Genomic DNA, 27,831 nt, shown 5'->3' with positions numbered 1-27,831 from the left:
CCACTTTTATGAAGAACTGGGGGGCTCAAGCAGAACAAATAACTTGCCTAATGTTAAACAGTGGTTGAGGATGGGTTTGCAGCCTAGATATTTCAAATAAATTCTCTTCTCTTTCCACTGTAACAGCTGAAAATGAGATGAATGCACCTCATTTATTTGACTTCCTTTACTGGTACTCTGCCACAAGCCAGTTGCTAAGTATGTATATTTTCCTCTCCGTCCAAACGTATCTGACCCAGAACTTGCCACACATTGTAATTTCTGTTCTGCTGTAGGCCAAGGACCATCTTCTGTGAAAGTAACTCAAAGCCGTCTTCTCGTTGTTGTGTCAAAAAAAGCAACACAGGATCATGCTTTTCAAGTGCTGCACTTTAATTTTATTAAAAAACGAGCAAACATCATCAACGTATCAAATGCTTTAATTCACATTTCTCTGTCTGTAGGCATTGACCACAATACAGACCTAACACAACAAAAGCAGTTAACACAGGGTAATTAGTGATAGGGACATAGTACTGAGGCCAAGCGGGGAGAAAGTACATGAGGCCAGCTGGCTGCTCGAGCGGACCCGTCACAAGCGTCCTTGACACTGTGGGTTCACAGAGCCGATCCAGTCAGTCCGCCTGCAGGTGATCAGGGCCAAGGATCTGGCTGCTCTAAACTTGCACAAAACAGAACTAAAACCAGAGCGCCGATTTATGTGCTGGGCTCATTCAAGCTGATCAAATTTGAGAAGAAGACTGCTGGCAGAGCCCAGAACTGGAGTAATGAGAACAAAAGTTCTTATGAGCCACTGTCACCCAAGTACACAAAGCACCCTTCCTTACTCTAGGAATTTGCTCAGATAGCCCAATCTTCTCATCCAATCAGGTTGTCCCTTTGCCTGGACAACGTTAGAGGAACAAGGAAAGCAATCTAACTTTCCAGCTCTCTTTTCCACATTCCGAGTCAGTCATCAAAAAGTACCACGTGATGGTGATTTCCTATAGTTTATCTTGTAAGGCGCATTCTGCTTTGACACTTCCCTTTATCGGTGAGGTAGCTCAGGACATCTTTGCAGAGACTGAAGTGTCCTAGGTCTACTATCAGCAGTACACTTAAATTTATAGCTTCTAGGTGACTTAGTTTCTGCAGACATTTCTGTAGGTGACTAACCTCAATCATTTAAGTTTTGTGAACTTCTGTATTAGAGGGTGACAGTTTTTGATTCTTTCTCCAGAACCTTAGAATGCACCTTTTTGAGACCTGTGAGCCTCATGCACTGACTGCACAGTCAGGGCCATGGGGGTAAATGTGTGTGTGTGTGTGTGTGTGTGTGTGTGTGTGTGTGTGTGTGTGTGTACTTACATAACTAAAATTAAATACACAGACCATTTCTATACTTTACTAAAATTAGAAGTACAAGGAACAGAGGCTAAGCCAGTGCTTTACTATTCAACAAAATGCCTTCAAAATTTGTGAAATAGCCATATTCCAAGTGGCCATATTCCAGGCAGCAACTGAGACATCCAAAATATTCTTTTTACAAAAAAACAAGAGGTTTCTGAATATGTAAAAATCAGTAGAAAATTAACCAGGTGACAGAGTCATTATAGTGGCTTCCAAACTCTTTGAAAGAAAATAGTGGAAACTATTTTTTTAAAAAAAGGAAGTGTTTTATGTACTGAAATCTGATCTGAAGCAGCACCCCGGCGTGGGGAGAAAGCAGAAGCCCCGGTGGGCTCCACTCCACCGGCCCTTGAAGCACTGCTTGTCCTCCAAGACTCCATGGATCATAGCCCAGAACCTATAGTTCCACAGAAAAACCTGAGGCTACCAATTTTTATGTAACAGAGTTTATCAATTTGGATAGGATACGAACCAATTTTTCATACAGTTCCTTTAGAAGATAGATTTGGGGGGAAGAAAGCAGTTAGTGGAGTGAAGGAAAAACACATTTAAGAACATCCAATTAATTCAAAATTTCTGCATAGTATCTAGCCGGCAAAAGCCCTGGGTGAACACAGGAGGTACAGACGAGTAACTTTAAAATTTCAGTGCGCATCAGAAGCATGTGTGGTGCCTGTTAATGAAACCAGAGATGCCAAGGTCCCACCTCCAGAGACCCCAATTCCTCAAGTCAAGGGCTGGTTGCTGGGCTTAGGCAGCCACACTGTCAACCAGTTCCTGAGGTGATTCTGATGCTGCGGACAGACTGCAGGGTATACTTGGAGAAACAGGAGATAAGCCTTCAAGGGAAAATTTGAGAAAGGCAGGGGCATACTTCTAGAAAGCAAAACCAAAACCACCTCTTCAGTCTTGTTGCTGAGAACACGCCTTCATTCAGATCGGGATAGAGTAGCAACACTATTTTTTCTTTTTACATTTCTAGATGTTTAAAGTAAATCTACCTATGTTCCATTGTCCCAAATTAGGTAGAATATTTTAAAAGTGTGAATATAAAGTGCTGGCTCTTGTTTCAGTGTTATCATTTTGAGGGGAAAAAAGCTTACAAATTACGTATTCAGATCCACAGGAATCTGTAAATTAACACCACCTTTAAAGTTTCCTAAGTCAGCGCAAATTTAAAATTCCATAATATACATTAAATACAACTTTACTTGGTATTACAAATGCACACTATTTTTCTTTTGACATACTGCTAGTATTCATTCTTACAGCACAAAAGAACTGTTTACAATTTCTGAGTCACGGTATATTTTCCAACTCTAAGTAGGCAAACATATACTACATGTTTTTTGACACACACTAAAAAAATAATAATTTTGACTATAAAATTTTATAAACATTAGCTACATCAAGGGGTCATGGCTAATTGTTGCAGAAAACCTAAAACACATTTAAGATCATGTAATCTTACCATTAGACAACTTCTATTTTAAAACACAAGTCAGTTTGATTTCTATTAAATATAACAAAGCACTGACAATTATCTCCATCTACTTATGGGATCCCTAAGAGCTGCCAGGTATTCAGTATTTAAGTTACTAAGTTTGTGAGGAGTTAGGAATGCATTAGAACAGTAAAAGATGAGAGAAATCTGAAAACAGACATGAAGACATGCTTTACTACACTTCTTCCTGAGAATTTAGAAGTTACTTTTTTCTTCTTTTTTTTTTTTAATCAAGACAGTTTAAAATGGAACAGAAAAATCCTGTGGCAAATGATGTTTTGTAAAGTGTGGAATCCCTGGTAATGTCAACAATTGCTACTCTAAAATATAACTTGCAAACATGAGTCTTATAAATTGTACTTATTTAAAACAAGGCACATGCCTACACATTTATTTGAAATGCTGAGTAAACGTGCCCAAAAAGTTAGCGAATTTTTAAAAACTAAGAAGTATGTTTTATGACATGGCATTCTGAAATAGCTTTCCTAAATAAAAATTAAGTCTGAATGAGTGAATACAGCAATAGGTGAACTTTGTGAAGGGTCAAAGCAGGGAAAACCTTCACTGGATTATGAAAACTGAAAAAACAATTTGTTTTTAAATAAATGAGGGTGTTGTATATAAATCTGTTCTAAATCAAATGTAACATTATAGTTACAGTTTTAAAAATTAAAAAAAATGATAAGTTATTTTGATTATTTTAATTCTGATATCCCATATTAAATATTTACTTTGATTCTATAATTAGCACTATGAATTATAGATAAAATATAGCCTAAAGCAAAGTGAATTTAACAGTGTATTTGTAAAATGTTATATCTGTAACAATTTTGACCATGAATTAAACAATGAAGCTCATTATACTCAAAACATGATCAGCCCCTTGAAAGAAAATCTACAAACTCTCCCACCACCGCAATAGGTAACCTACCATGAATGGCATATGAATAAGGTGAAAACAGCTCTGCTCACAAAATCTTAAGAATACTAGAATTTAGCTGCTCCCACTGAGACCTGGAAGAGGTTAATTTAAGCAAAATAAAAGCATTCTAATGTAATGTATTGACTACTGTATATACTACTTAGTTGTTCCTTCAAAACATGGCCTGGGCCTGAAGGTGACTGAAATTTAAGCTTCTGGCAATTCATAATCGATGACAGATTCATAATAGCCCCTTAAGGGGAGCTAACGGTGTTGGGGGGATACATTCCAATCCTTCAGAGATTAATGTCATAAAAGACCACCAAGCCCACAAATGGGCCATTTGTCCTAAAACACCAGGCTGGAGGCCCCGCGGGGCGGCCCCACGGCAGGACCTGAGGGAGTAGGTTGGGGAGCAGCAGAGGGGCACCCTCGGCATATTTCTGAAGAATGAGAATATCTACATAATATATCTGTCACGAGAATTAAATTATGGGTTTCAACTATTACTTAGGCTACACTTCTGATTGTGAGTAGCAGAATTTATGTGATCAATGTAACTTATTAAATAAAGCAATATATTGTAAACACTAAACACAGGTATACGACAATGAAGAAAATAAATAAGTAAAAAAATATATATCTCTCATTTTAAAATAAATATGATATAAACATTTTAGCAGAGGATTCCATATCCACTTCCCCAAGGGGAAAATCTGTTAAGTACTTTGGATATAAAAGACTACTATATTTAAAAATACTACCAGACCACTAAATTTTTAAAACTTATCAATTAACACTGAACATTTTTGGGCAGTTAATCTGACTGGTAAATTTTCTTTAGTACATTTTTTTGAATTGTTGACACTGTCTTTTAATCAAAAGAGAAGTCGGTGAACCATCCAGCTTTAAACCCGTAACTTTCTTTTTCTTTTCTTTTTTTGGCCACTCCCCCTGCAACGGAAGCGTGGAGTCTTAACCACTGGACCACAAGGGAAGTTCCAAAACCTGTAACTTCCAATCCAAAGTGCTCTGATTGTTAATTTTGCAATTCACCTAGGTGGTTCTCTTTTGCCTACACTGGGATAAAACAAGATGCTGAATTTCAGCTCAACTTGGTCATTAACAGAGTTAACCAAACAACATTAAGGGGTCTGAAAATGTTCCTAAAATAAAATTTAAAATAAAAAATCTGAGTGTTGTCTTTCTTTTACATGTCTCCTTTTGGGGTTTCCTGGAAACAGATCTTTATGGATCCACCTGGTGCTGGGCTGTAGGAAATCTTAAGAGGCATGCTGCAGGGAGGATGTCCAGCATGAACCATGCCAGTTTGACACCAACTATCTCCTTTCAAAAATGCAAGTAATTTTTAAAACGTTATGGTGTCACCACAGTAAAAATTAAGATGGAAATGATTTTCCTACCCACATCTTGTTGCGTGTATGTGTCCATCAACTGTGTGGCTCAAGAATAGGGAACGAGTGCACACTTCAGTGAGCCAACTCTCAAACACAGGGCCTTCAGGGAATGTCCTGGGACTTTTAGTTAGTGCTACATGATCAAAGAGTTTGCTGAAAAAAGACCGGGCATTTGGAAGCAACCAGAACTCTGGCTGTTTTTGGAATGCTATTTACATAAATGTATACCCATTACACTACTGATGAAATGAAGACTAAACCAGCTGACAGAGTTCTATTTTGGATGAATGTGTATCTACTCGTCTGTGAGGATTCTACACTAAGTTCTCTTTTCCTCCTCCACCTACTCAGTTTCCTTTGTGTCCTCTGGATCTGAAGTACTAGAGATGTCGTCATCTGTTTGTTCTCCAGAGAAATATAACATCAGCGCGTGTGTCTTGTGGGTTATGGTGACAGTGCAGGGCCCCTGGGCCCATGGCTCCCCATCTACCTGCATCGGCATCATCGAGCACTTCAAGATCAGCTAGAATTAGGGACAAATAACGAGAAAACAGTCAGCCCCCAAAAAGCTCAGAAAAATCTTCCTTAATAACATCCCAAGTCCCTTAACCCTCTTTCTCAGGGACATTTATTAGCATTTCATTCTTAGAAAATTAATCTGAATATATCTTTATTCCTCAATTGTTTAAGGGATTCTTTTTCACTGAACACTTCATTTCTTCAGCTGGATTGAGGGTCATATTTCCTGTCTCTCCCCATTCTACTCACCCCTGGTGGAGGGTGACCAACAGCATGGGCTGTAAACCGCATACTGGTTTAAGGCAAGGTATAGCATGTATATTTACTTCTACACATCAATGGCTTAGAAATGGACAAATTAGTCCATTGTAGCAATATTTCACCTACCCGCACTGTATGTGCTTGTCCTATTCGAAAAGGATTTGCCAGTTTCACTTGAATCTGAGCACAGTGGAAAGACCCATATACTCCAACAACTTCCAGTAAACCATCATCATGCCTAAAATTGGACAAAGGAAATATGGATTATGTGATGCAATAAAATAAAATCAGCCCCAATAGGACAATTACTTTTTAACATAGGTGGACCAACAACTTATTAAGTATTGATATTAACAAGATATACAATAAAGAAAATCTGTGGGAAATATGTTAAAAGTCTACAAAGAACAACAGAAACCAGTGACATAAAAAACCACTTGCAAATGTACATACCTGGCTAGAGGGTAAGTCTCATCTCCCATCCCTTCCCACAGTCTGCAGCCACCGCCCCAGTAGCCAATGTTCAGAACGATAATACCTTCCAAATTCGGCAGTTCTACTCGCTCACCGTCCAGCTCTAGCTTTAAAGAAATACAAGGAGTAAGTTACTTCAGGGTATGCTACTGCCAGACATAGTCACTTAGAATTCCCATCCATTTTCATACACATAAGATGTGACAGCTGGTAGGAAGACTGCTTCCTACTCCTCACTCCAGGTAACCTGGCCTTTCTCACCTGTTCAATGTTTACTGTAATAAATGAATTATAACAAATGAAATTTTCTAAAACCAAGGTCATCAAAGAAATCCTTTTTTGTTGAATCCCCTTATATTTTCAGGTTGTATCTAACTTGCTGTTTTAATAGCACCTCACACTGTTGACCCCTTCCTCTTTTCCTGAATTATTCTCCTCCTTTGCTTTCTGGGAACCAGACTACTTCTCTGGACGTTCCTCCTCAGTCACTACTCCCAACCTCACGTTGAAGGCATTCCACCTAGCTATGTACTGGGCTCCTTTCTCTTCTCTACATACTCTGGATTGAAATCTGAGCCACTTCCATCTTGCTAATTGCCATCTCTGTGCTGATGGCTCTATTTTGCTTGTCCAGGAAAGTGAACTGGGCTAGATCTATAAATCTAACTGCCCACAAAACACTGCCAACTGACTGTGGCACCTCATCTACTTTCCCAAGAAAGAGTAGCACTCCCCCGCCCCCAATGCTGCAGCCTAACCAGACACCTGGGAATTAGCTTTGACTTCTGTGCCTTTACCCTCCATACCAATTAATCACTAAAAACAACTGATGCTGCTTCTTCTAAGTATCCATCCTTCTCCATCATTCCCGACAGTACCCTAGTCCAGCAGCCCATCGTTTCTCTAGCTTTACTGTCCTCTTATTCATCTCTCAAAGATTGGTTATATTGACACTTATCCCCTTATTACATCCCTTCAATGGCTTGACTCAGTGCTCATGATGAAATCCAAGTTCCTTAACAAGTCACAAGTTCCTCTGTGATCCTGGCCTCTGTCCATCTCTCCAGCCTCAGCTCTCTTATCCCTTTCTCTCCCGCAAGCTATGGTCCAGCTTGAACACACTCAAATATGTCACGTTCTCTCTTGTCTCTGGGCCTCCACACATGCTGTTCTAAGCCTAGAATAATTTTCACCTCTCTTCACTTAGCTAAGTTTTATTTAATTTGCAGATGGCAGCTTGTCACTTCTTCCAGAAAGACTTCCTTGTCAGTCACTTTCCCTAGACAGTTTCCAGTCCCTGGGTTATGTACTGCTCTTATCTATTCCTCTAAGACCGCATATTTTCCTTATCAGATCACTTCTCATGCCATATTGCAATATGATTTAAATGTCTTTCTTCTCTCCAGACTGTAAACTTAGTGAGACCGAGGGATTTATCACTGTACAGCTAGTACCTAGAACAGTGCCTGGCATTTTGTAGGTGGTTTCACAAATAATTTTTGTATAAATAAACTATTAGACCAAAAAAAAAAAAAAAGTGCTACCTTGTATGCTTCACTCTACCCCTGCTATCAAAGCCCAGGAAAAAGGAAATATGACAAAGCAGAAGGCAACATTGTTTATGGCAACCCTCGCCATCCCTCCTGTGCCGTGAGCTCAGCGTCTACCTCACCGCAGCAGCTTCCTTGGTGAGTATACAGTCAGGCTCCTCCCTCTTGGCTCTTTTTTCACTCTTTCCCTAAGTTGTTTATTGTTTGGCTCTTCCCTTCTTACTTTTTTTTTTTTTTTGGCTGAGCTATGGTATGTGAGATCTTGGTTCCCCAACCAGGGGAACGCCCGCTGCAGTGGAAGTGTGGAGTCTTAACCACTGGACTGTGGAGGAAGTCCCCCTTTTTACTTATTTTAGTAGTTCTAGGTTTCTCTGTATTAATGTCTTTGCCATTGCTATTAACCATTACAGATTCTTTTCTGAAGCATGCAAGGAATACATATAAAACTTTGCCATATCGTGATGTCAGGGGTGCTGTAGCAATAAGCAATCATGAATATCCTATCTTTATTGCTCATACATTTCTATTTTGCTTTAGTATGTAAGAGAGACACATCACAACCATAATAGGAGTTAAACTTTGGGCTTAAACTTCCTCTGAGTACATGATGAGTTAGGCACTGTGTCAGAGAACTCACATGGACGCTGTTCAGAGTCTGTCTACGTAACAGACTGGAGTTACATAATCCCGCGTTCAAATCCTGGTTACCTATATCCTTGGGCACTTTGTGAATGTGGGCAAGTTATTTAATTTCAAATAGTTTTCTGCGAGATGGGAATATAATAGTACCTGCCTTATAGGTTGTAGTGAGAATTCAGTGGGAAAATGTGTATAAAGCACTTAGTAAAGTGTCTGGTACACAATAAATACTCCCTATGTGTTAGCAAAATATGTTAATAGAAAGTTCAGCATTTTCGTTAAAAAAAAGTTCATAATCCAGAAACCACCTAAAAGTTTAAAAGCTTACATATATACACTACCAAACGTAAGGTAGGTAGCTAGTGGGAAGCAGCCTCATAGCACAGGGAGATCAGCTCGGTGCTTTGTGACCACCTGGATGGGTGGGATAGGGAGGGTAGGAGGGAGGGAGACGCAAGAGGGAAGAGATATGGGAACGTATGTATATATATACCTGATTTTACTTTGTTATAAAGCTGAAACTAACACACCATTGTAAAGCACTTATACTCCAATAAAGATGTAAAAAAAAAAAAAAAAGGCTTACCTCAACTTTTTTATTCAAATCTTTACATTCTTGCACTAAACAATCTTTGGTTCCATAAAATAAGTAAACAGCCTATGAGAAATGGACAGAAAATATGATATTAAAGCAATCTAACAAGCCCTGTAAGCAAGAAAAAGACACTGAACCAAAGCTCCCTGATGTGATGGTTGAGTCATGTATCTAGAGAATGGACTAGATACAGATGGAAGAAGGGGCACCATTACTTCTGAGTTTAATTAGCCCATTTTTTCAGGGGAATGTAGGATGGGGTGGTTTGTGCTTAAATGCTGTATTCTCCCAGTTTATCCAAAAAGGTACACCTTATAAAGAAATACTGTGTTAAAATTAGAAAATTCCACCTTTTCCTAGTACTTCAGATTACTTAATGAAAGTAACACAGGTAAGTCTAGCAAACATTTTATAATCACTTTTGAATACAGAAAGGTTGATGGAAGCACTGAGATGTTAATTAGCAACTGTATAAACAGCAATTCTTATTGCCTTAGTAATTATATTAATAAAAGAGAGCTATTTGTAAATTTGAAATATCTGTAAAACAGAACCAGGAACAAAACTGTTTCGTATCTATTTTTTGCATCCTATTGCTCAATCACCAAAAGTCATTAAAAAGATTCCAAGACAAAACTTCCACCAAAGGAATCAATTGTACTAGAAACCAGAGATGATCTCAGTTAAAAGTGCAGTAAACAAACTGCTCCTTTTCTTACCTCATCTGCCTTTTAGAGTCTTTTCAGGCCAATGGAATCTAGTTTTCCATGAATGACTTCACCAAAAATTTATCCTGCCTAAATTTATTTCCAATTCTACTTGCCATTTAAGTAAGATAAGCTCTCATATATTCCATTTAGTTGCCATCTAAGCGAAATATGCTGTAAAACATCCCAACTCTTGAGTTAAAAAAATTTTGTCATGGTTATGAAATACTTTAATACATTTAAGGATCTAATTTGACAGTCTCACATAAAACAGAACAGGTAAATGTTTCCGTAAGTTAGTTCTATCTCAATCTAGTTGAAAGAGCGCTAGATATAATTGAACTATTGATTTTTACTGTACCTTAGGTGATAAGCAGGAAAGGTTATTTTATCCAACACACCTTATTAAGAATTCTGCTAGAAAACAGAGATGGTGCCTTCTCACGATGAGCGTGAAAATTGAGGGCCATAAGAGCATCAGGTCCAACAGAAAAATAGTTGTTCATTGTGAATTCCTGTGGAAAAGGATAAAAATAAGCAACAGATTATGCTTCCATCCAAGCCTGTGTTATATAATAAATATGTAAATCTTAGTCTTTGTGTTCTTTATGAAAATTAAGTACTTTCTGCATTCACTTTTTGCGTAGAGTTATTTTATGCTATCCAGTGAAGTTTCCAGAGATAAAGCTTCAGTTCAAAGGCTGATCCTATAAGATATAAATTTCACTTTCCATTTCTGGTTAATATGCTACATCTAAATGGCTCTACTTTGCACCCAGGCTTTCCACTCCTGTGTTCCCATTACATTTGCTTTTTACTTCCATTGCAACTCTCAGGCTCTCAGCTTTTTCAGTCTCAATCAGGCTATTGGTCCCCGCTTAACTTATCTTACTTCCCAATCCAGCCTGGATCCCCTCAACCTAGCTGCACTTAATCTTCTTCCTGAGCAATAAGCTTGCATTTCTGACTTCTTGTTCAGTGGGCCACAGACTCAAGGGTGACATGCCCAAAATCTTAACGCATTTTCTTCCCATTCAAACCTGAAACTCTATTTTTCTTATCTTGGTTAATGTCACTTCTATACATCCCGTCATAAAAACTAGACATCTGGCAGTAATGTTTTTTCTCGCTTCCCCTAATAGCAATCAGCTGCCAAGTCTTGATCAATTCCACCTCTAAAACGTCTCGGAATTGTCCTCATCCTAAGATTCCCTTTTTTTGGGTCATAGTGCAGGTTTCTAAGCTATTTTCACACTATCTCCAGAGTATCTTTTTAAAAATACAGATCTGCTATCTCTGTATTATTTGCTATTTACTAACCACGATGTGCACCCTCTCGTCTCTATTTCCTCTACCTGGGAAGCCTTTTGTTCCTTTCTCTGTTGATCTAAATTGTATTTAAATTTTAAGGACCAACTCCCAGGTCACTTCCCCTGAAATATTTCCAGCCTGATCTACCAGGGCGGAACCAGGCACACCCCCAGCCTATTTCATAACCAGCTCCCTAGAGATAAGGAACTGTCGCTGTGTCCCACCACAGCACCACAATGGAAGCACTCCATCATGCTTGTTGAGACCACTCGAAACTGCAGCCCTAAAAACGTACCTTGAGTTTTCTTAAGTTGTAGTATCCTTTATTTGTTACTTGAACTTTCCATCTAAAACAGAAGTTAAAAAAAGAATCAGTAATTATTACCAAATTAACTGCCAATTAACTATAATTATTACCAATCAACTCTGGACACCTGGTAGACGAGGTTGTTCTATTAAAATAGCATTTGGAGAAATAAGCACATTTAAGTGAGTATGTAAGTTTTGAAATGAGTACTCAGCCTAATTTATGACTTCAGTCCTTACATAACAACAAAATATACAGCAACAAAATAAAACACCAGTATCCATGTATAAGTACAACTAACATAGTTTTTTACATTTAAATTACATTTAACTTTATAACTATACAAGTTTTCATTTATAATCCAAACAATATTCCCAAAGCTCAAGAAATCTACTTTTGGGGGGGAAGTATAACTTACCTATCTAGTTTAACTCCATCTGCTTCCATCACGTTTCTTAAGACTTGTGCAACTGGGATTTCTCCCGCATAGCCTGTACCCCAACCCAAGGTATTAGATAGATCGTTGCCTGTTCCCAGAGGCAAGACTGCAACTTGTGGAATGTATTTCTCTTGTCCCTACAATATAGAAGATATATTTTTGATTTTTCTCTTCAGACTATTTGTAGGGTAATAGTATTTGGTAAAATTTAAAGCCAAAGCAATAAAGATACAAATATAATAGTAACTGCTCAATCACAATATTTAAAATTGGCAATGTCTTCTAATATTCATCTGCATAATAAAAAATATAAGCACAAATACTGTATAGTTATCTTAGAAGTGCTTCTGCGAAAGGCAAGCAGGTCTTAAAGATGGATACCTTAATCTTCATTTCATCAACTGCATCCAGGACCCAGCCCACAGTCCCATCCCCTCCACAAACAAGGACTCGAGCTGAGTAACAGGGAAGAAGAGTACAAAGTTGCAGTGCTTTGACAGGGGGAGTTTTAGTAACATCAAAAACCTAGACGTGAAAGAAAAGGAAAAAATTATTTTATCCAACACTGTCATCCATCTGTGAGGATAATTTCCTTCTAGATGAGTACATAGATATGCATAAATAACAATACTGGCTACGATGCGTTTATCTTTAACAATATGCCAGGCACTATGCCAGACTATATTCACTGTGGATCATCCCAATGCTGACCCTACAAAGCACGAGTAAACCTCATTCTACTGTCCAGGAAATGGAGGCACAGGAAGGTTAAATAACTTGCCTACGCTTCCTCTGATAATTAGGTGCTGACATACAAATTCAATCCTGTAGTTTATCCACTATACAATCTTGCCTCTTTGCTGTTCACATAAAACCAGGCTGTGCTAAGTTCACCTTTAACTAGTGCTTCATATTTTATACTGGATTCAAAAACTCCATTACTAGTGCAAGTTAGTACCAATTTCTGGAAAACAATTCTGAAATATGCATAAAATGACATAAAGGTGAAAGGATCCTTGATACCTATAATTCTGTAAATGATCTAGGAAAATATTTCAAAAGGTGAAAATGCCCTGTGTGTAAAGATATTTAGTCTGGCATTATTTATAATGGCACAACCTTAGAGAGAAACTTGACCTCCAACGGCAGGAGACTGGATATAGGTATATCCATTTGATTATTTCTTAGTCATTTCATACATAATTATGAGGACTATGTTGCAACACGGAAAAATATACTTTTAGGTAAAGAAAACAGAATGTAAACTTCTACCTAGATTATTGTTACAAAATGCTAATATGTGAATGCACAGACAATTCATGGAAAGAACATGGACAACTGAAAACAACTGATGTATTTGTGTGGAGATAATGCAGGTGATTTTCTTTCCTTTTAAAATTTTATTCATTTATTTATTTTGGCTGCGCCACGTGACTTGCAGGATCTTAGTTCCCTGAACAGGGATTGAACCCCAAGCCACGGCAGTGAAAGTGCCGAGTCCTAACCAATGGACAGCCAGGGAACTCCCCTTTCTCTTTCCTTTTAAAATTATTTTTGTATTTCCTTAAGTTGTGTAATGTTGAAAGGGAAAATTACAAATTAGAAAGAAAAGTTACTGCATTTATGATTGTTGCACAATGAGTTGTTTAGTTTTTCAAAATAGAAGCCGCTAGCATGTCAGCTCAATCTTAATGGTCTGAGTCTTTTATTCTTACATTTAAAAATGTTGGTGTGCAATTACTCCCAATTTCCAGCAATCACTGTTTTACTCTCTGTTTCTATAGATTTACCCTTTCTGAACATGTCATATAAATGGAATCATACAATATGGGTCCCCTGCATTGGGCTTCTTTCACTCAGCATGTTTTTGAGGGTCATTTATTGTAGTATGTATGTATGTATCAGTAGTTCCTTTTTATCACTGAATATTCCATTCATATGGGTATATCACATTTTGTTTTATCCAGCCACCGACTGATGGACAGTGGGGTATTTTCACTTTTTGGCTATTATGAATTATGGTGCTATGAACATTTGCATAAAAGTGTTTGTGGGATATATGTTTTTGTTTCCCTTGGGTAGATTCCTAGAAGTTCTAGGGGGTACGGTAAATTTATGTTTGACTTTCTTGTTTTAAAAAAATATCTATTTATTTATTTGGCTGCGCTGGGTCTTAGCTGTGGCACGTGGGATCTTCGTTGCCACAGGCAGGATCTTCATTGCGGCATTGTTGGATCTTTAGTTGCGGTGTGTGGGATCTTTCAGCTGTGGCATGTGGGATCTAGTTCCCTGACCAGGGATCGAACCTGGGCCCCCTACACTGGGAGCACAGAGCCTTAGCCACTGGACCACCAGGGAAGTCCCTGTTTGACTTTTTAAGAAATTGTCCAAGTGTTTTCTAAAGTTGCTGCAGCATTTTACATCCCCACCATGAGAACCCCTCTTTCCCCCACATATGTGAATGGCTCAATACTTTCATAATTATTATTCTTCCCTACAATCAGATTATTACTGGCTTCAAGCATTAACAACCATTACAATTTAGGGAAAATGTGAAACTAAAAATGAAAAGATTAATACAGAAAGGAAGGTTTTCTCTTTGGTTACCTGTACGGGACTTAGGAGGATCCTGAATTCTCCCAGCAGTCCTTCTCCCATATTAGTTCCACTACGAGAGTTGGCCAGGATTATTAATGGAGTCCACTGCTTTCCAAGCTTAGATGCTAGCTAAAAAAATTAATGTGAGTGAAAAGACCTTAATATCTCAAAGACAGTGAGCAATAAGTTTTTTCATTTCTTAATAACAACAGTGCTGTAAATTTGCTGAGAGAAAAACAACTATCCCAATCGATACAATATAAAAATCAAAGAATTCTAAGAATGGAAAAGTTCCTTAGAAATGAACTAATTTCTGCTTAATATATAATTCTCTTCTACATTATTCTAGATAAGTCATCCAGTATATACTTGGATACTCATGTAAGAAGGAATTCACTAACAAGGCAGCCCATTCCACTACTAAATCAAATTATTAGAAAGTTCTGACTTAAATTGAGTTAAAAATCTGTCTTTCAATAACTTTAATTGTTCTACTTTTTTTTTTTTTTTTTTGCAGTACGTGGGCCTCTCCCGTTGCGGAGCACAGGCTCCGGACGCGCAGGCTCAGCGGCCATGGCTCACGGGCCCAGCTGCTCCGCGGCATGTGGGATCCTCCTGGACCTGGGCACGAACCCGTGTCCCCCGCATCAGCAGGGGGACTCTCAACCACTGCGCCACCAGGGAAGCCCCATTGTTCTACTTTTGATTCCTGAGGCAAGGAATAATTTCATTTGTTCTTCCATATAACTGTTGTGTTCAAACACCTGAAGCATTATATTGTTTATTAGTCTTGTCTCCCAGGCAACACGTTTCAACCCTTCTTAGAATGGACATTGATCTTCTCTGCTCTCTTAACCCTGACTGTCCTTTTCTGGATGAATTCTAATTTTCAAGCTTTTTTTTCTAATGGGATATTCAGAAATAGATTCAAGAATCCAGAACTGTACAAAGCCCAAAGTCAAATGAAATTAATGTTTCTCTAATCTAACCACTTCTTTCCTCTCCCCTTCTCCTTGTGGATATAACATTAATGAAGATGTTCCACGGTTTTACTTAGTGATTCTCATCCCCTATGATCTCAGATTGAATTCAGATACATAAGCGTTGTCCATTTAAAAAAAAGTATCACAGCAACATCAAACATGTTTTAAATTTTAACATCCCTCTTTCTTTTGCAGGAATATTGACAAAGATGACATTTAAGATATAAAATCCGAACTTGGAAAAAACACAATTTAGTTTTAGAATGAAATCGTTTAACTACTTTGGGACATTCAAGCAGGAAATAAATGCAGATTTTACAGTTTTTCCTTCAGAACTACATGAAGACTGAAAGATGTTTGTACCAATTTTCATACACATACATACTGCCAAGTATTGTCAACAGCTTTAATGCTCACCATTATCTGTGGGAGCATCTAACGTGCAACATAAACTTATCTCCAGGCCCCTACGTGAGGTTCCAAACGAAAAAATTCTTTTAGAACGTGTGAGGAAAATCTGTTTTCTTTTCACTGACAATAATCATGAATCCCAAATCCGACTGTTCATCAGAATCATCTGAGGACTTAAAACAAAATACAGATTCCTGGGACTTACCCTAGATCTACTAAATCAAACATGGTGATGGAGGTGGGCTCAGAAGTCTGTATTTTTAAAAAGCTCCTCAAGTGATGTGGACTCAGTGATTTAGGATCCACTAATATAACATATTCCAATTTCCCTTTAGACCTGAAAGAACTCAAGCGCCAAAATTTGTGGCACATCTTTAGCAAGTGGGTAGGGTATTGTGGCTTACCATAATGATTCTTCTCACACACACAGTTGTGTCTCATACACTGACTTAAATAACTTTTTGGAAATCAGTTACATAAGGAAAAGTAAACTCTGATTACCACTGCATAATCTGTTTTTTTGTCTTTACGCATCTGATTAATGGCGGTTAAATAACTTGGTGGAATGATGAGGTTTTTGAATTCTCCAAAGTCACACTGTTCGTTCTTTAAGCTATTTTTCATACACTCATCGTGTACTGTTTTCTGACACCAAATGCACCTGAGGGAAGGAAAAAACAAAGACAATAATTAACTTTAAACCACAATCTTACTCATCTGCAAACCAATCATTTTTGTCAAAAAAAAAACTGAAATAGTAATTTCATCACCAATGAAAAAATCTGGCAAGTAAAAAATTTATAATTGTATCTGCACAGTGAAAATAGAGCAATAAACTTTTTTTTTAATGCCCTTTTTTTTTGGGGGGGGGGCCATGCGGCATGTGGGATCTTAGTTCCCTGACCAGGGATCAAAACCGTGCCCCCTGCAGTAGAAGTGCAGAGTCATAACCACTGGACTACCAGGGAAGTCCCTAGAACAATAAACTTTGAGCATACTTGACAGTTTAATCTAACAGTGGTTCTTAAAGTGCAGTCTGGGGAAGATCCTTTCAGGGTGTCTCTGAGGTTAAAATCATTTTAATAATAATATGTTATTTCACCTTCATTCTATCCAAAGTATACGGTGGAGTTTTCCGGAAGCTATATGATATGTGCTAAATCAACAGACTGAATGCAGAAGTAGACAGGAGGCGCTAGCTGACTTCCACACCAAAGAAATGTACCAAAAGAGTAAAATGATGCCAATCTTCTCACTAAATTTTCACAAAAATATTTTGTTACCATTATTGTTATTTTTAAAATGAATATTTAAACAATTTCCCAGTTTTAATTTACAACGTGGTAAATATTAGTAGATATAATCCACATAAACAAAGCTGGTCTAGAACAATGGTTTTGTGTACTATCGATTTGTGCTTTGGCTGGAATAGGTTCATGAGGCCTAAAGGCCTTCAGCTTAAATGCCCCATGGGCCTGGGTCCTTAAAAGAGTTCCTCAGGGTCCAGTGTGAAAACCTCCTGATTTATAACCATCTGTAAACACTTTAGCAAATATAGTAAAATAGTCAACTTCTTATTGGCAGTTAATATGAAACTAATCTATATGTTTGCATCTGAAGTACAGACAGATGTTTATGTTCAAATTTGCCTCTACATTTGAATGCATGCATGAAACAAGCAGAGAATAGTGCTGGCAAAGGTCCTGGGTTTCTATTATTAATCTACTAAGTATTTAATCCACTCACAGATAAGGCAAATCTGACTGTACAGACAAAAACAGGTCAACAGAAAACAATGGTTATAAGTAAGTAAATAAATTAAAAATAAAAAGAGGATAAAAACTCTTTCACCCCAAGGTCAACTCTCTTGGACTTCTATTTTAAAGTTTTTTTTCAGCTGGATGTTCAGTTTTATCAAGTAATTACTGCTATTAACTCAAGAATCCTATTTACTGCCCAAATTACAATTATCTGCAAGGATAACCTTGTTAACACTTGCTTTCAACCTAAGCTTGAGAAACGACGACAGACTGCTAACGCAGCCAAAGTATACCACCTCCACCTACTGCTCTACTGTTAACTTTAAACTAGTATATTATTACTGAAAATAACCTGAAAGGAAACCCACTGAATTATTTCACAATGGTTTCCTCTGGGAAGAAAAATGGGACCGAGGGATGAGAAGAACATTCTCTTTTTACTCTATGTTCTTTGGTATTGCTTGAGTTTCTAAACACCAGTATGTATTCATGAACTACTTGTATAAATTTTTAAAACTGTATTTTAGATGATATTGGCTTATGCTTTAGAATTTAGAAAATACAGAAAGACATAAAAGTCATCCAGAGATAGTTACTCTTAACTTTTTGATGTATTTATTCTCAGTTTTACAGTCCCTATATATTTATTTTTCAGGTTAGGGATATGATGTATTTTTATATATATATCTGGACAGTACTTTTCTTTGGAAATTGTATCATGAATTCTGTCCTATGCCATTAAGTATTTTTTAAAAAACATGGTTTGTTAAGAATATGAATATCATATCACATGGATATATCATAATTTTTTGTGATTGATTCATGGTCTATATTCATCTTTTACTAGGTTTTAATAACTGCATGTACTTTTAATTTATATAGGATATCAACTTCTTTTCTGTCATAGTTATTGCAATCATTTCAGTTTTCTCTTAAATTTACCTTTTAATGTACTTTAGCTTATTTTTTGCTAGACAGATCTGTATTTCCCTTTGTGGTTTATTTAAATGCTTTCATGCTCTGAAGTCCTTTACCTTTTCAAATTAGATATTTGCCTATAGCTATTCCCCCCCCACACTTGTTTTCATATTTATGCCTTTAATTCAGTGCTTCTTAACCTTCTGGGGCTACAGATTCCACTGAGAATCTCACGGAAATGTCAGGCTTCCTGGAACCTTATCCATCTATGAACTAAGAACTCCTGCTTCAATCCATCTGGAGTTTATTTTGGTATAGAGTGTGATATGAAGAGTCAACTTTTATTTCCTCAAAGAGCACATGTCCTAGCATGATTTATAAAGTAATCTTTTCTATCCCACTGATTTGTGACACCTTTATCATTTAATAAGTTCTCATAAATTTCAGAAAAGACTCTTAACCAAGGTGATGGCTATTATCAGCCTTTGCTCTGTAAAGGTAAAGCCAAAATACTTACTCCTTATTCAGCTTTATATTTTTCCTGAGAAATACCACAATCAAAATTGAGACCTGTTCTCGATATACATTTTGTAATTGCTATTTTATTTGACCTAGATTTCAAACCTGATGGGAAAATAAGACATTACTAATAATGTCTTGATACTTTAGTTTTAGCAGTCATGTCTTTGAGTGATTGCTTATGATCTTTATTCTTTCCCCAACTTTTTATTTTGAAAAATTTTAAACCCACATAGAAGTCAAAAGAATAGCAAAATGAATACCCTTAAACCAACCCTTAACTCTGATTCTTAAGTAACAATTTCTCCCACATTTTCTTTCTCTCTTTCAAAATAAACTCATATTTTGCTGAATCATTTGAAAGTAAATTATGGACATTATGAGATTTCACCTTTCAATACTTCAGCAAGTGTTTCCAAAACACAATGATAGTCTCCTTGCTTTTATACACACACACACACACACACACACACACACATATATTTAATTTTTATTGGAGTATAGTGGATTTACAATGTTGTGTTAGTTTCAGGTGTACAGCAAAGTGAATCAGTTATACATATATCCACTCTTTTTTAGATTCTTTTCCCATATAGGCCATTACAGAGTAGTACTGAGTGGAGTTCCCTGTGCTATACAGTAGGTTCTTATTAGTTCCTTGCTTTTAAAAGTGTTTTTGCATGAAAAAAATTTTTTTTACAGGAACACAGGTAAGCCCACCACCTATATTCCAACATTAATATATTAACTGTAATTGCTTTGTTTCATTTCTAGCTATCCATTAATCTATCTTATTTTTGGTGCATTAAAAATAAATCGCAGACATCAGAATATCTCTTAAAACACCTCGGCAAGCAGGCATATCATTACCTTGAGTTCAGTATTTGTTTATAGGTTTTTTTCTTTCAATGTAAAATTTATATATGATGAAATGTACAAATATGTACATCTGCTGAGTTTTGACAAGTAAACATAATTATGTAACTTATCCTTATGAAGACACAGAACACTACCCTATGTGCCATTCTTGTGCAGGAATATGACTGTTTTATTAAAAAAAAAAAGTCTTCTCTAAAGTTACCTGTTCACAATAGCTCTCTTCTTTAGTATGCTGGAAGAGGCAACAGAACTATATGTGAAGCTGAGATGGTCATCTATGAAATTCACACTAGAATGGGGTTGGCAAACTACAAATACGTCTGCCTCCTAATTTTGTGAATAAGTTTTATTGGAATATAGCTACGCCATTCATTTATGTACTGTCTGTTGCTAGTTTTGTACTATGATGGACGGGAGAGTGAAGTAATTATAACAGACCATATGGTCTGCAAAGCCTGAAATACTTAGTTTGGCTCTTTATAGAAAAAGTATGCTCACCTCTCTCCAGAAGATAATCTGGTATCCTTTCATTGTTTCAGATAATTAATGAAATGAATAAACATTAGAATCCAGAATCATAAAGTTTAAGATCAAAGCTTAGAGTAAAGCTGCCAATGTAATTACCTTCCAAGAGTCAGAAGCCTGTTTTATTAATCACTGTGTGCGTGTGTGTGTGTGTGTGTGTGGAGGGGGGTGTAATGAAGAAAAGGCCTTATAAATAAAAGGTTTTTTAATAAATAAGAAAGTGTTTTATAAAGGTTTTTATAAATAAAAATACAATATAAACCAAAAAGTTTTCTTAATGAGAGACAGAACACTATAAGGAACAAAGGTTTACTCAATAAACGTAATGAATACTTAAAAATAGAACCTGATTTCCTATTTTAGTCAGAATAGAGGTTAGAAGAAACAAAAGAAGTGTGGGGAGCAGTGATAAGATGATACTAGGTGCAGACATACCCTGCCGTGGTTGGGGCAGAGGCAGGAAAACACAGAAAAGAAAGAAGCCTACAGGGAAAATAGGATCCAGCACAGTGCCTGGCACAAAATATATGCTTAATATGCGAAAACTAAATAATGACAGTGAGTATAAATTAAAAGTCCTTTGTCACTTATTCTGTAGCCTTTAAAATCAGTTACCACCTGTCATATGGCCCTTCAAAAATGCTACCTTGTTGAACAGTCTTCACAGTTCACTTGAAATCTTAGACTTCCCAAGAATGTGACGCAGACACAGAAGGAGCCCTCCCCAGGGCTGGATAAAATCCAGAGAGGGACAGTCTGGTCTGTGTTTAAAGGTTGTAAATATTTATTCTGTTCCTTTTTCCAAAATATCTCATTCCTACAGAAGGTCACAGCAGACTGTAATCCTCATAAAATTATCTGCTAAAATAAATCAGAATATTATAAAATACATACTACTTCAGGACACTGTGCTCTCTTCTCCTGGGAATAATAAACACTTCCTAAATTATACAGGAACCATTTTTACCATAGGTGAGGAGTTCCAGCATGCTGGGAACAGACTGCTCAGTAACCAGTAAGAACAAGCTAAGGCAGAAAAGGAAACCTATCACTGCCATGTTCACTGTGCTCAAAGGAGGGAACACAAAATTAAGGACAGAGGCTCATGTTTAAGAAGTACATAAATATAGCAGTGGTTCTTAAACTTTAGAATTATCTGCAGGGCCTGTTAGGCAAAGATTGTTGGTTGCCAGCCCAAGTTTCTGATTCAGTGTGTCTGGGCTGGGGCTAACACTGCCAGGAAACATAGAAGATGCTCAGTTAAATGTGAATTACAGATAAACAACAAACAATTTTTGGTCTAAGTATGTCTCAAATATTGTAAACATTTTATTTTGTATTAAATACAAATATTTTATTTAATTTTGTGCGCTAAATCTAAATCTGTGTTAGAATTTGCATTTGTAACAAGTTTCCAAGTGATACTGATGCTGCTGGTCTGGGGACCTTACTCTGAGAACTACTGAGATACAGGATATGATGTCATCATTAAGAAGGAAAAATTGGGGGCAGGAGTGAGTAGATTAGGGAAGTGTTCCTGGAGTAAAGGGCACAAGATGAGTCATTAGGATGCCTAGAAGGACTTCCCTGGTGGTCCAGTGGTTAAGACTCTGCACTCCCAATGCAGGGGGCCAGGGTTCGACCCCTGGTCAGGGAACTAGATCCTGCATGCCGCAACTAAAAGTTCCCGCATGCTGCAACTAAGACACGGCGCAGCCAAATAAATTAAAAAAAAAAAAAAAAAATCTTTGAAGGATGCCTAGAAGCTAGCCAGGAGGAGGATACTTAAGCCTTGAGGAAAAAAAGGGTCGTATGAAAAGGGTATTTAAAGGAAACCACAACCAGCCTGATGTTGCTGGTGCATAAAGTTTAATGCAGATGGTGGTAGATAAGACTAGACAGGCAGGCAGGGTCCAGGGAGCACGAGGACCTTGTATACCACGTTAAGCACTTGGAGTTAACACTGAAAGACCATCACTTTAAGTGATGGGGGTAATCGAAGGGTTTTAAACAGAGCAGAAACCCCAATCAGATATGCATTTCTACAAAGATCATTTGATTGGAGAATCAGAGCATGATTATTTGTTAAGGAGTATATGAAATGCAGTTAAGATATTTATAGAAGCCGTTTTAATCTAATTCTGCACAGACACAAAGAAGGGAAGGAAATAAAACAATATTCAATTCATGCCTTCTTTCCAACTAATCCCAATTCTCCAAGACTGAAGCTTAACTAGGGAGACAATTATGAAATTTTTTAAAAGCTCTAGCTCTCACTGATGCCAAAAAGACATCTAAATTTGAAAGTTATCAAGTAAAAATGGTTATAAATCTCTGTAGTTGTTTAAAGTATATATTTTGGTAACTTTTAAAGTCTAAATCTTAAGTATAAAATTATTTAAAATAAGATTTAAAAATAACTGTTGATATAACAATGCTCATGCTAATTAAAAAAAGGATTTTTAAATAAAATAAACAAAATATAATCAAAAAAGTAACTTGCTATCTCATGCCAGCTTTCTATTTCTGTTCTTAAATATGTTTAGGGACTTTTCAACTTGTCAGAAACAAAACCCATCACAATGAAGATGTCCAGACTTAAGGCAGAGAAGAGGCTAGGGGTTAGTATTCCTAACCCTGTACTGGGGGTTAGAAATCCGGGATGCCAGTTCTACTTTACCACTGAGTAAATTTCTCTGAACTATCAAATTCTCTCAAATGTAAAATGAGTTAGAACAGATAATCTGCAAAGCAGCATACCCTTTTATTACCAACCTCTAACATGAGGAAAGGACATCTTCACCTATCTTCAGACAATATTTAAGAACACAAATGTGTTGTCCAGTGTGTATTTAAAAGCGATTAAAATATTCTTGGATTAATCAAAGTCACTCGTCTAAGATGCTACAGGTCCTGAAAGACCATCTGGCAAAAGGAGTGTTCTTTTGGAGTGTATTTCACTATAGCACCGAATATAGATTAGAAAAGATACTTAAAGTGCTCCTCTGGAATGACACTTGTTTTCATTGTACATTCATAACACAACACCCAGGATGAATCAGTTTTGAGACTCCAGGGAAAAGTTAATTTGTTCATACTTCATTTTTTCTCATGCAAAATGGAGCTAAACAATAGAAACAAAAGCTTAAATATAACATACAGTGGCCATAAAGTATGTGGCACTTAGAGACCTCTGGATGAAAGTTAAGAGCCAAGTTTTATTACCCAAAAGGGCAAGTTGGCTAAGGAGTGTAGGCTAGATGAATCAACGAGGCAAATGACTATTGCAAAGCTGCCTCACTGTATATAATACCAGGGCTATTTATTAGCTTGTGTCCTCTAAGTGGGCAGTTGAGGCCATTTGTGGAGATCAAAGCAGGCTGCTACGCCCACTCTTTGAAATCCTGACTCCCTCCAAGCATTGTGGGACAATCAGTGCCCACGAAGGCCGTACCTGTAATCGCAGAGCTTGGGCTGACTGCCGCATTGCTGCTTGCAAACCACACAGTAACTGCACAGGGGCACGTTGCCCCGGATCCAGTGGTGGTGCATGGCGTCCAGGTCCTTGCTGTCATTCTTGAGCATGATCTCCTTGCAGTGAAAGCGCTTGTCGGCCTTCTTGAGGCAGCCCTCGTCCACGCGCAGCCCGCAGCAGTCGCAGAAGGCGCCCTGCAGGATGTGCTGCGCGCACACGCAGCAGTAGGTGGGATGGCTGAACAGGTCCGTGTCGCGCCACCCATGCTTGCTCTTGCGGAAGATGTCCCTGCGGTGCAGCTGCCGGCGCGACCGCTGGAGGCTGCACCAGAAGGTGATGAACACGGGCAGCAGCACCGAGCACAGCGTCCACAGGACCAGGTGCCCGTCCGCAAACAGGCCCTCGTAAGGCGCCGGCTGCTTCTCCCCTTCCATCTTCCCCAAGGTCTATTTCTAACTAGGAGAGACACGGGCGGGTCCACCTCGGGCTCGCTATCCCCGTCCCGCCCTCCTTCCTGCCTTTCAGGGGATCCCAAAAGCGCCGTCGGCCCAGGTGGCTCCGCTCTCTCCAAGGAGGGGCACGCGCGCCGTCTTCCCCGCGGCCCGACCCCAGTGCCTCCGGGTCGCCGCGCCGCGGACCTGCGGCGCCGAGGGGGCGGCGCCCCGGGCTGTCACGCTCCGTCCCCTCCCTCCTCCTTGGGCCCGGCCACCGCCTCCTCACCTCGTCCGGCACGGGGAAAGGCGCAATCACAATGTACAGGCTGCCCCCACGGCAAGGCCGGTGCGGCGCCTACTTTTTGGGCGCGACGGCGCGGGTGGGCCGCACGGAGCCTGCTAGCGCCCGTAACCATTAGCCCACACCCAGCAAACATACGCGTACTGCAGCTCCTGGGCCCGCGCGGCCTCCCTCAGGCCCGCCCCCGCCCACCGCGCGGCCCCGCCCCTCTCGCGAGGCCTCGGGGGCCAGGGCCCCGGCCCCACCCGCCCCTCCGGCCCTACCTAGCCTGGGGCGGTGGCGCGGCTCCCCGGGCCAGGTTTCGGGCCTTCCTCGCACCCTCGCGCCACCAGGAGGCCTGCGGGGGCGTGCGGACGCCACTGGAGCTGCCCGGGTCCCCTGGAGCCGCGGGCGAGGGCGGGGCCTGCGGCTAGAGGTCGGCGGCTGGACTGAGTGTAATGTGCGACCGGAAGGCCGAGAGGCCTGCGGCGGCAGGGCCTTGGGGAGGGGGAGGAGGAGGAGCTTGATGGGAAGGGCGGCCCCCCGTGGGCGTGGCTTAGGGAGAACAGTGGGCGGAGTAACAATTAGGTGGGGGCGTTAGAGAGGATGGATGGTTGAGTCTTCTGAGTCTGTAATCAGCGAGAGTTCTAGCATGAATGATTTACACAGTATAAATTAACCTTTTCTGTGACTTCCAGCCTCACTGGTGGAGGTGGGAGCTGGCGCAGTTTTGAAAGTTGTAAGGGAGAAAACTGGCAGTTTTGAGAGTGTTATGTTCCGATAGAACAGGACAATCCAAGTAAAAAATTGGTAGCTGTCACCTGCGCTCCCGCTAGTTACTTATTAAACAGAAAGCTGAGGGCTTACTATGTGCCAAGCACTGTGCGAAGAGCCCCAGCTCTCCCAGAGTGCCAGGACTGTTGAAACATGCCTAACAAGAAGGATTTATTAGCCCTGTTTGTAATGGCTTACTGCACCCCAGCTTCAGTCTCTGCACTTACCATGCGCCATGCTAAATTTATCATCCCCATTTTACAGATGAGGAAAACAGAGGTACATGATTGTTGTCACAAACCCAATGTTGGGGCTGAGATCACTTTGTTTTAACTTCGTCATCGAAGTTGCTTCAATCTAAACCATCAAAGAGAGAATTTCTCTTATTTTGTTACTTCTCTGAGAAACTGTGCCCTGGACTGTCTTGTTAAAAAGCAGATTCTTATTTCCCTTTTCAGGGATGAGGACTGAGAGTCTTCATTTCTAATAACTGGTCTAATGTTGATGGTTCCCAGGCCACACTTGGAGTGGCAATGCTGAAACATTTAATAACCTGGATTGTGAAGATTGAGGGAGGGCATGTGGTGAAATGGGAAGAGCAGTCAGATGGCATTATGAGGCCTGGGATCAGATTCCTGCCCTCACACATCTAATTGTATCTTCCTGTGCTTGTCTGTTCATCTCTCTGGGCCTCACGTTCCTCATCTGCCACATGGGACAGTTGGATGAGATCTCTAAAGCTTCCCTTCCCCTCTGATAGCCTTCATGTGTATGGAAATATCGTTGTCTTTTATGAATCCTAGTTGAGGCAGAGCCCTTAAATTAATTTAGATTTGGAAAGGTAACAAAAGAATATACTTTTAAAAAGTGACGATTCCCCCTCCCCATTCCCATTATAGAACATTTGGGAAATACAGAAAAATATAAAGGAAGAAAAAGAATCATCCATCTCTCACCTCAAACACACTCTATGTTTGAACATTTTGGCCTATTTTCTTCCATTATTTTCTATGGAAACAATGGATAACTTTTTTGTACACATAATTTTGATCATATGGTAGATATATTCTCTATCTAGCTCATTTTTCATTTAACATGACAAAATATCCTTTACATGTTTTTATAAATTTATATTTAATGGTTGCATAATATTCCATTCTATGAATACAGTTCACAGTTTATGTAACCTTAACTCCGTTGTTGGCTATTTAAGTTGTTTCTAAAATATTAGAAGCAACTGGACCGCCTGCCCCCGATGTCAGAACACAGAGGTCATCCGGGATCCCCTTCACCGCACTCCTGTTTGCACCTTCTGTTTCCTAGGTCCTGTGATTTCCCCTTTCTTGGTGAATTCTCTAGTTTTTGTGGAGCACATCCTTCAGTAGCTTTTAGAGCAAGGGTACATGTGAAGCATATATATATATATTTTTACATCTTTATTAGAGTATAATTGCTTTACAGTGGTGTGTTAGTTTCTGCTTTATAACAAAGTGAATCAGTTATACATATGTTCCCATATCTCTTCCCTCTTGCATTTCCCTCCCTCCCACCCTCCCTATCCCACCCCTCCAGGCGGTCACAAAGCACCGAGCTGATCTCCCTGTGCTATGCGGCTGCTTCCCACTAGCTATCTACCTTACATTTGGTAGCGTATATATGTCCATGCCTCTCTCTCACTTTGTCACAGCTCACCCTTCCCCCTCCCCATATTGTCAAGTCCATTCTCTAGTGGGTCTGTGTCTTTATTCCTGTCTTACCCCTAGGTTCTTCATGACATTTTTTCCCTTAAATTCCATATATATGTGTTAGCATACGGTATTTGTGTTTCTCTTTCTGACTTGCTTCACTCTGTATGACAGACTCTAGGTCTATCCACCTCATTACAAATAGCTCAATTTCGTTTCTTTTTATGGCTGAGTAATATTCCATTGTATTTATGTGCCACATCTTCTTTATCCATTCATCCGATGATGGACACTTAGGTTGTTTCCATCTCCGGGCTATTGTAAATAGAGCTGCAATGAACATTTTGGTACATGACTCTTTTTGAATTATGGTTTTCTCAGGGTATATGCCCAGTAGTGGGATTGCTGGGTCATTTGGTAGTTCTATTTGTAGTTTTTTAAGGAACCTCCATACTGTTCTCCATAGTGGCTGTACCAATTCACATTCCCACCAGCAGTGCAAGAGTGTTCCCTTTTCTCCACACCCTCTCCAGCATTTATTGTTTCTAGATTTTT

General features: G+C 39.0%; 1 protein-coding gene across 4 annotated transcripts; it reads right to left on the bottom strand.

The window, feature by feature from the left end:
* Positions 1–351: 351 nt before the first annotated feature.
* DGKE (diacylglycerol kinase epsilon) lies at positions 352–25,838 on the bottom strand. Of its 4 annotated transcripts, none has more exons than XM_029212090.1 (12): positions 25,102–25,838; positions 24,083–24,309; positions 16,529–16,688; positions 14,643–14,762; positions 12,417–12,560; positions 12,015–12,172; positions 11,585–11,636; positions 10,380–10,493; positions 9,263–9,334; positions 6,467–6,594; positions 6,140–6,251; positions 352–5,756 (listed from the first exon to the last, which is right to left on the bottom strand). In XM_029212090.1, the coding sequence occupies exons 2-12, from the start codon at positions 24,211–24,213 to the stop codon at positions 5,577–5,579; spliced, it is 1,371 nt and encodes a 456-aa protein (XP_029067923.1). In that variant the 5' UTR covers positions 24,214–24,309; positions 25,102–25,838; the 3' UTR covers positions 352–5,576. The 4 variants fall into 4 exon arrangements, 3 of the variants coding, with proteins under 3 accessions (XP_029067923.1, XP_029067921.1, XP_029067920.1); XM_029212088.1 differs by lacking the exon at positions 25,102–25,838 and adding an exon at positions 24,824–25,002 and having other exon boundaries at positions 24,083–24,559; XM_029212087.1 differs by lacking the exon at positions 25,102–25,838 and having other exon boundaries at positions 24,083–25,002.
* Positions 25,839–27,831: the final 1,993 nt, after the last annotated feature.

Source organism: Monodon monoceros, unplaced genomic scaffold (genome assembly GCF_005190385.1).
Source record: "Monodon monoceros isolate NGI ecotype Baffin Bay Population unplaced genomic scaffold, NGI_Narwhal_1 Super_Scaffold_9, whole genome shotgun sequence".
Classification (NCBI taxonomy): Eukaryota; Metazoa; Chordata; class Mammalia; order Artiodactyla; family Monodontidae; genus Monodon; species Monodon monoceros.
The sequence above is the reverse complement of the archived record's forward strand: the minus strand, read 5'-3'. Positions and strand labels throughout refer to the sequence as shown.

Excerpts from the sequence above, each read along its gene's own strand:
- DGKE (XM_029212087.1), bottom strand. The coding sequence starts at position 24,537 with ATGGAAGGGGAGAAGCAGCCGGCGCCTTACGAGGGCCTGTTTGCGGAC. Across the intron at positions 14,763-16,528 it reads AAAAAACAGATTATGCAGTG|CTAGCATCTAAGCTTGGAAA; the intron begins GTAATCAGAGTT and ends TAATTTTTTTAG. Across the intron at positions 11,637-12,014 it reads GATGGAGTTAAACTAGATAG|ATGGAAAGTTCAAGTAACAA; the intron begins GTAAGTTATACT and ends CTTCTGTTTTAG.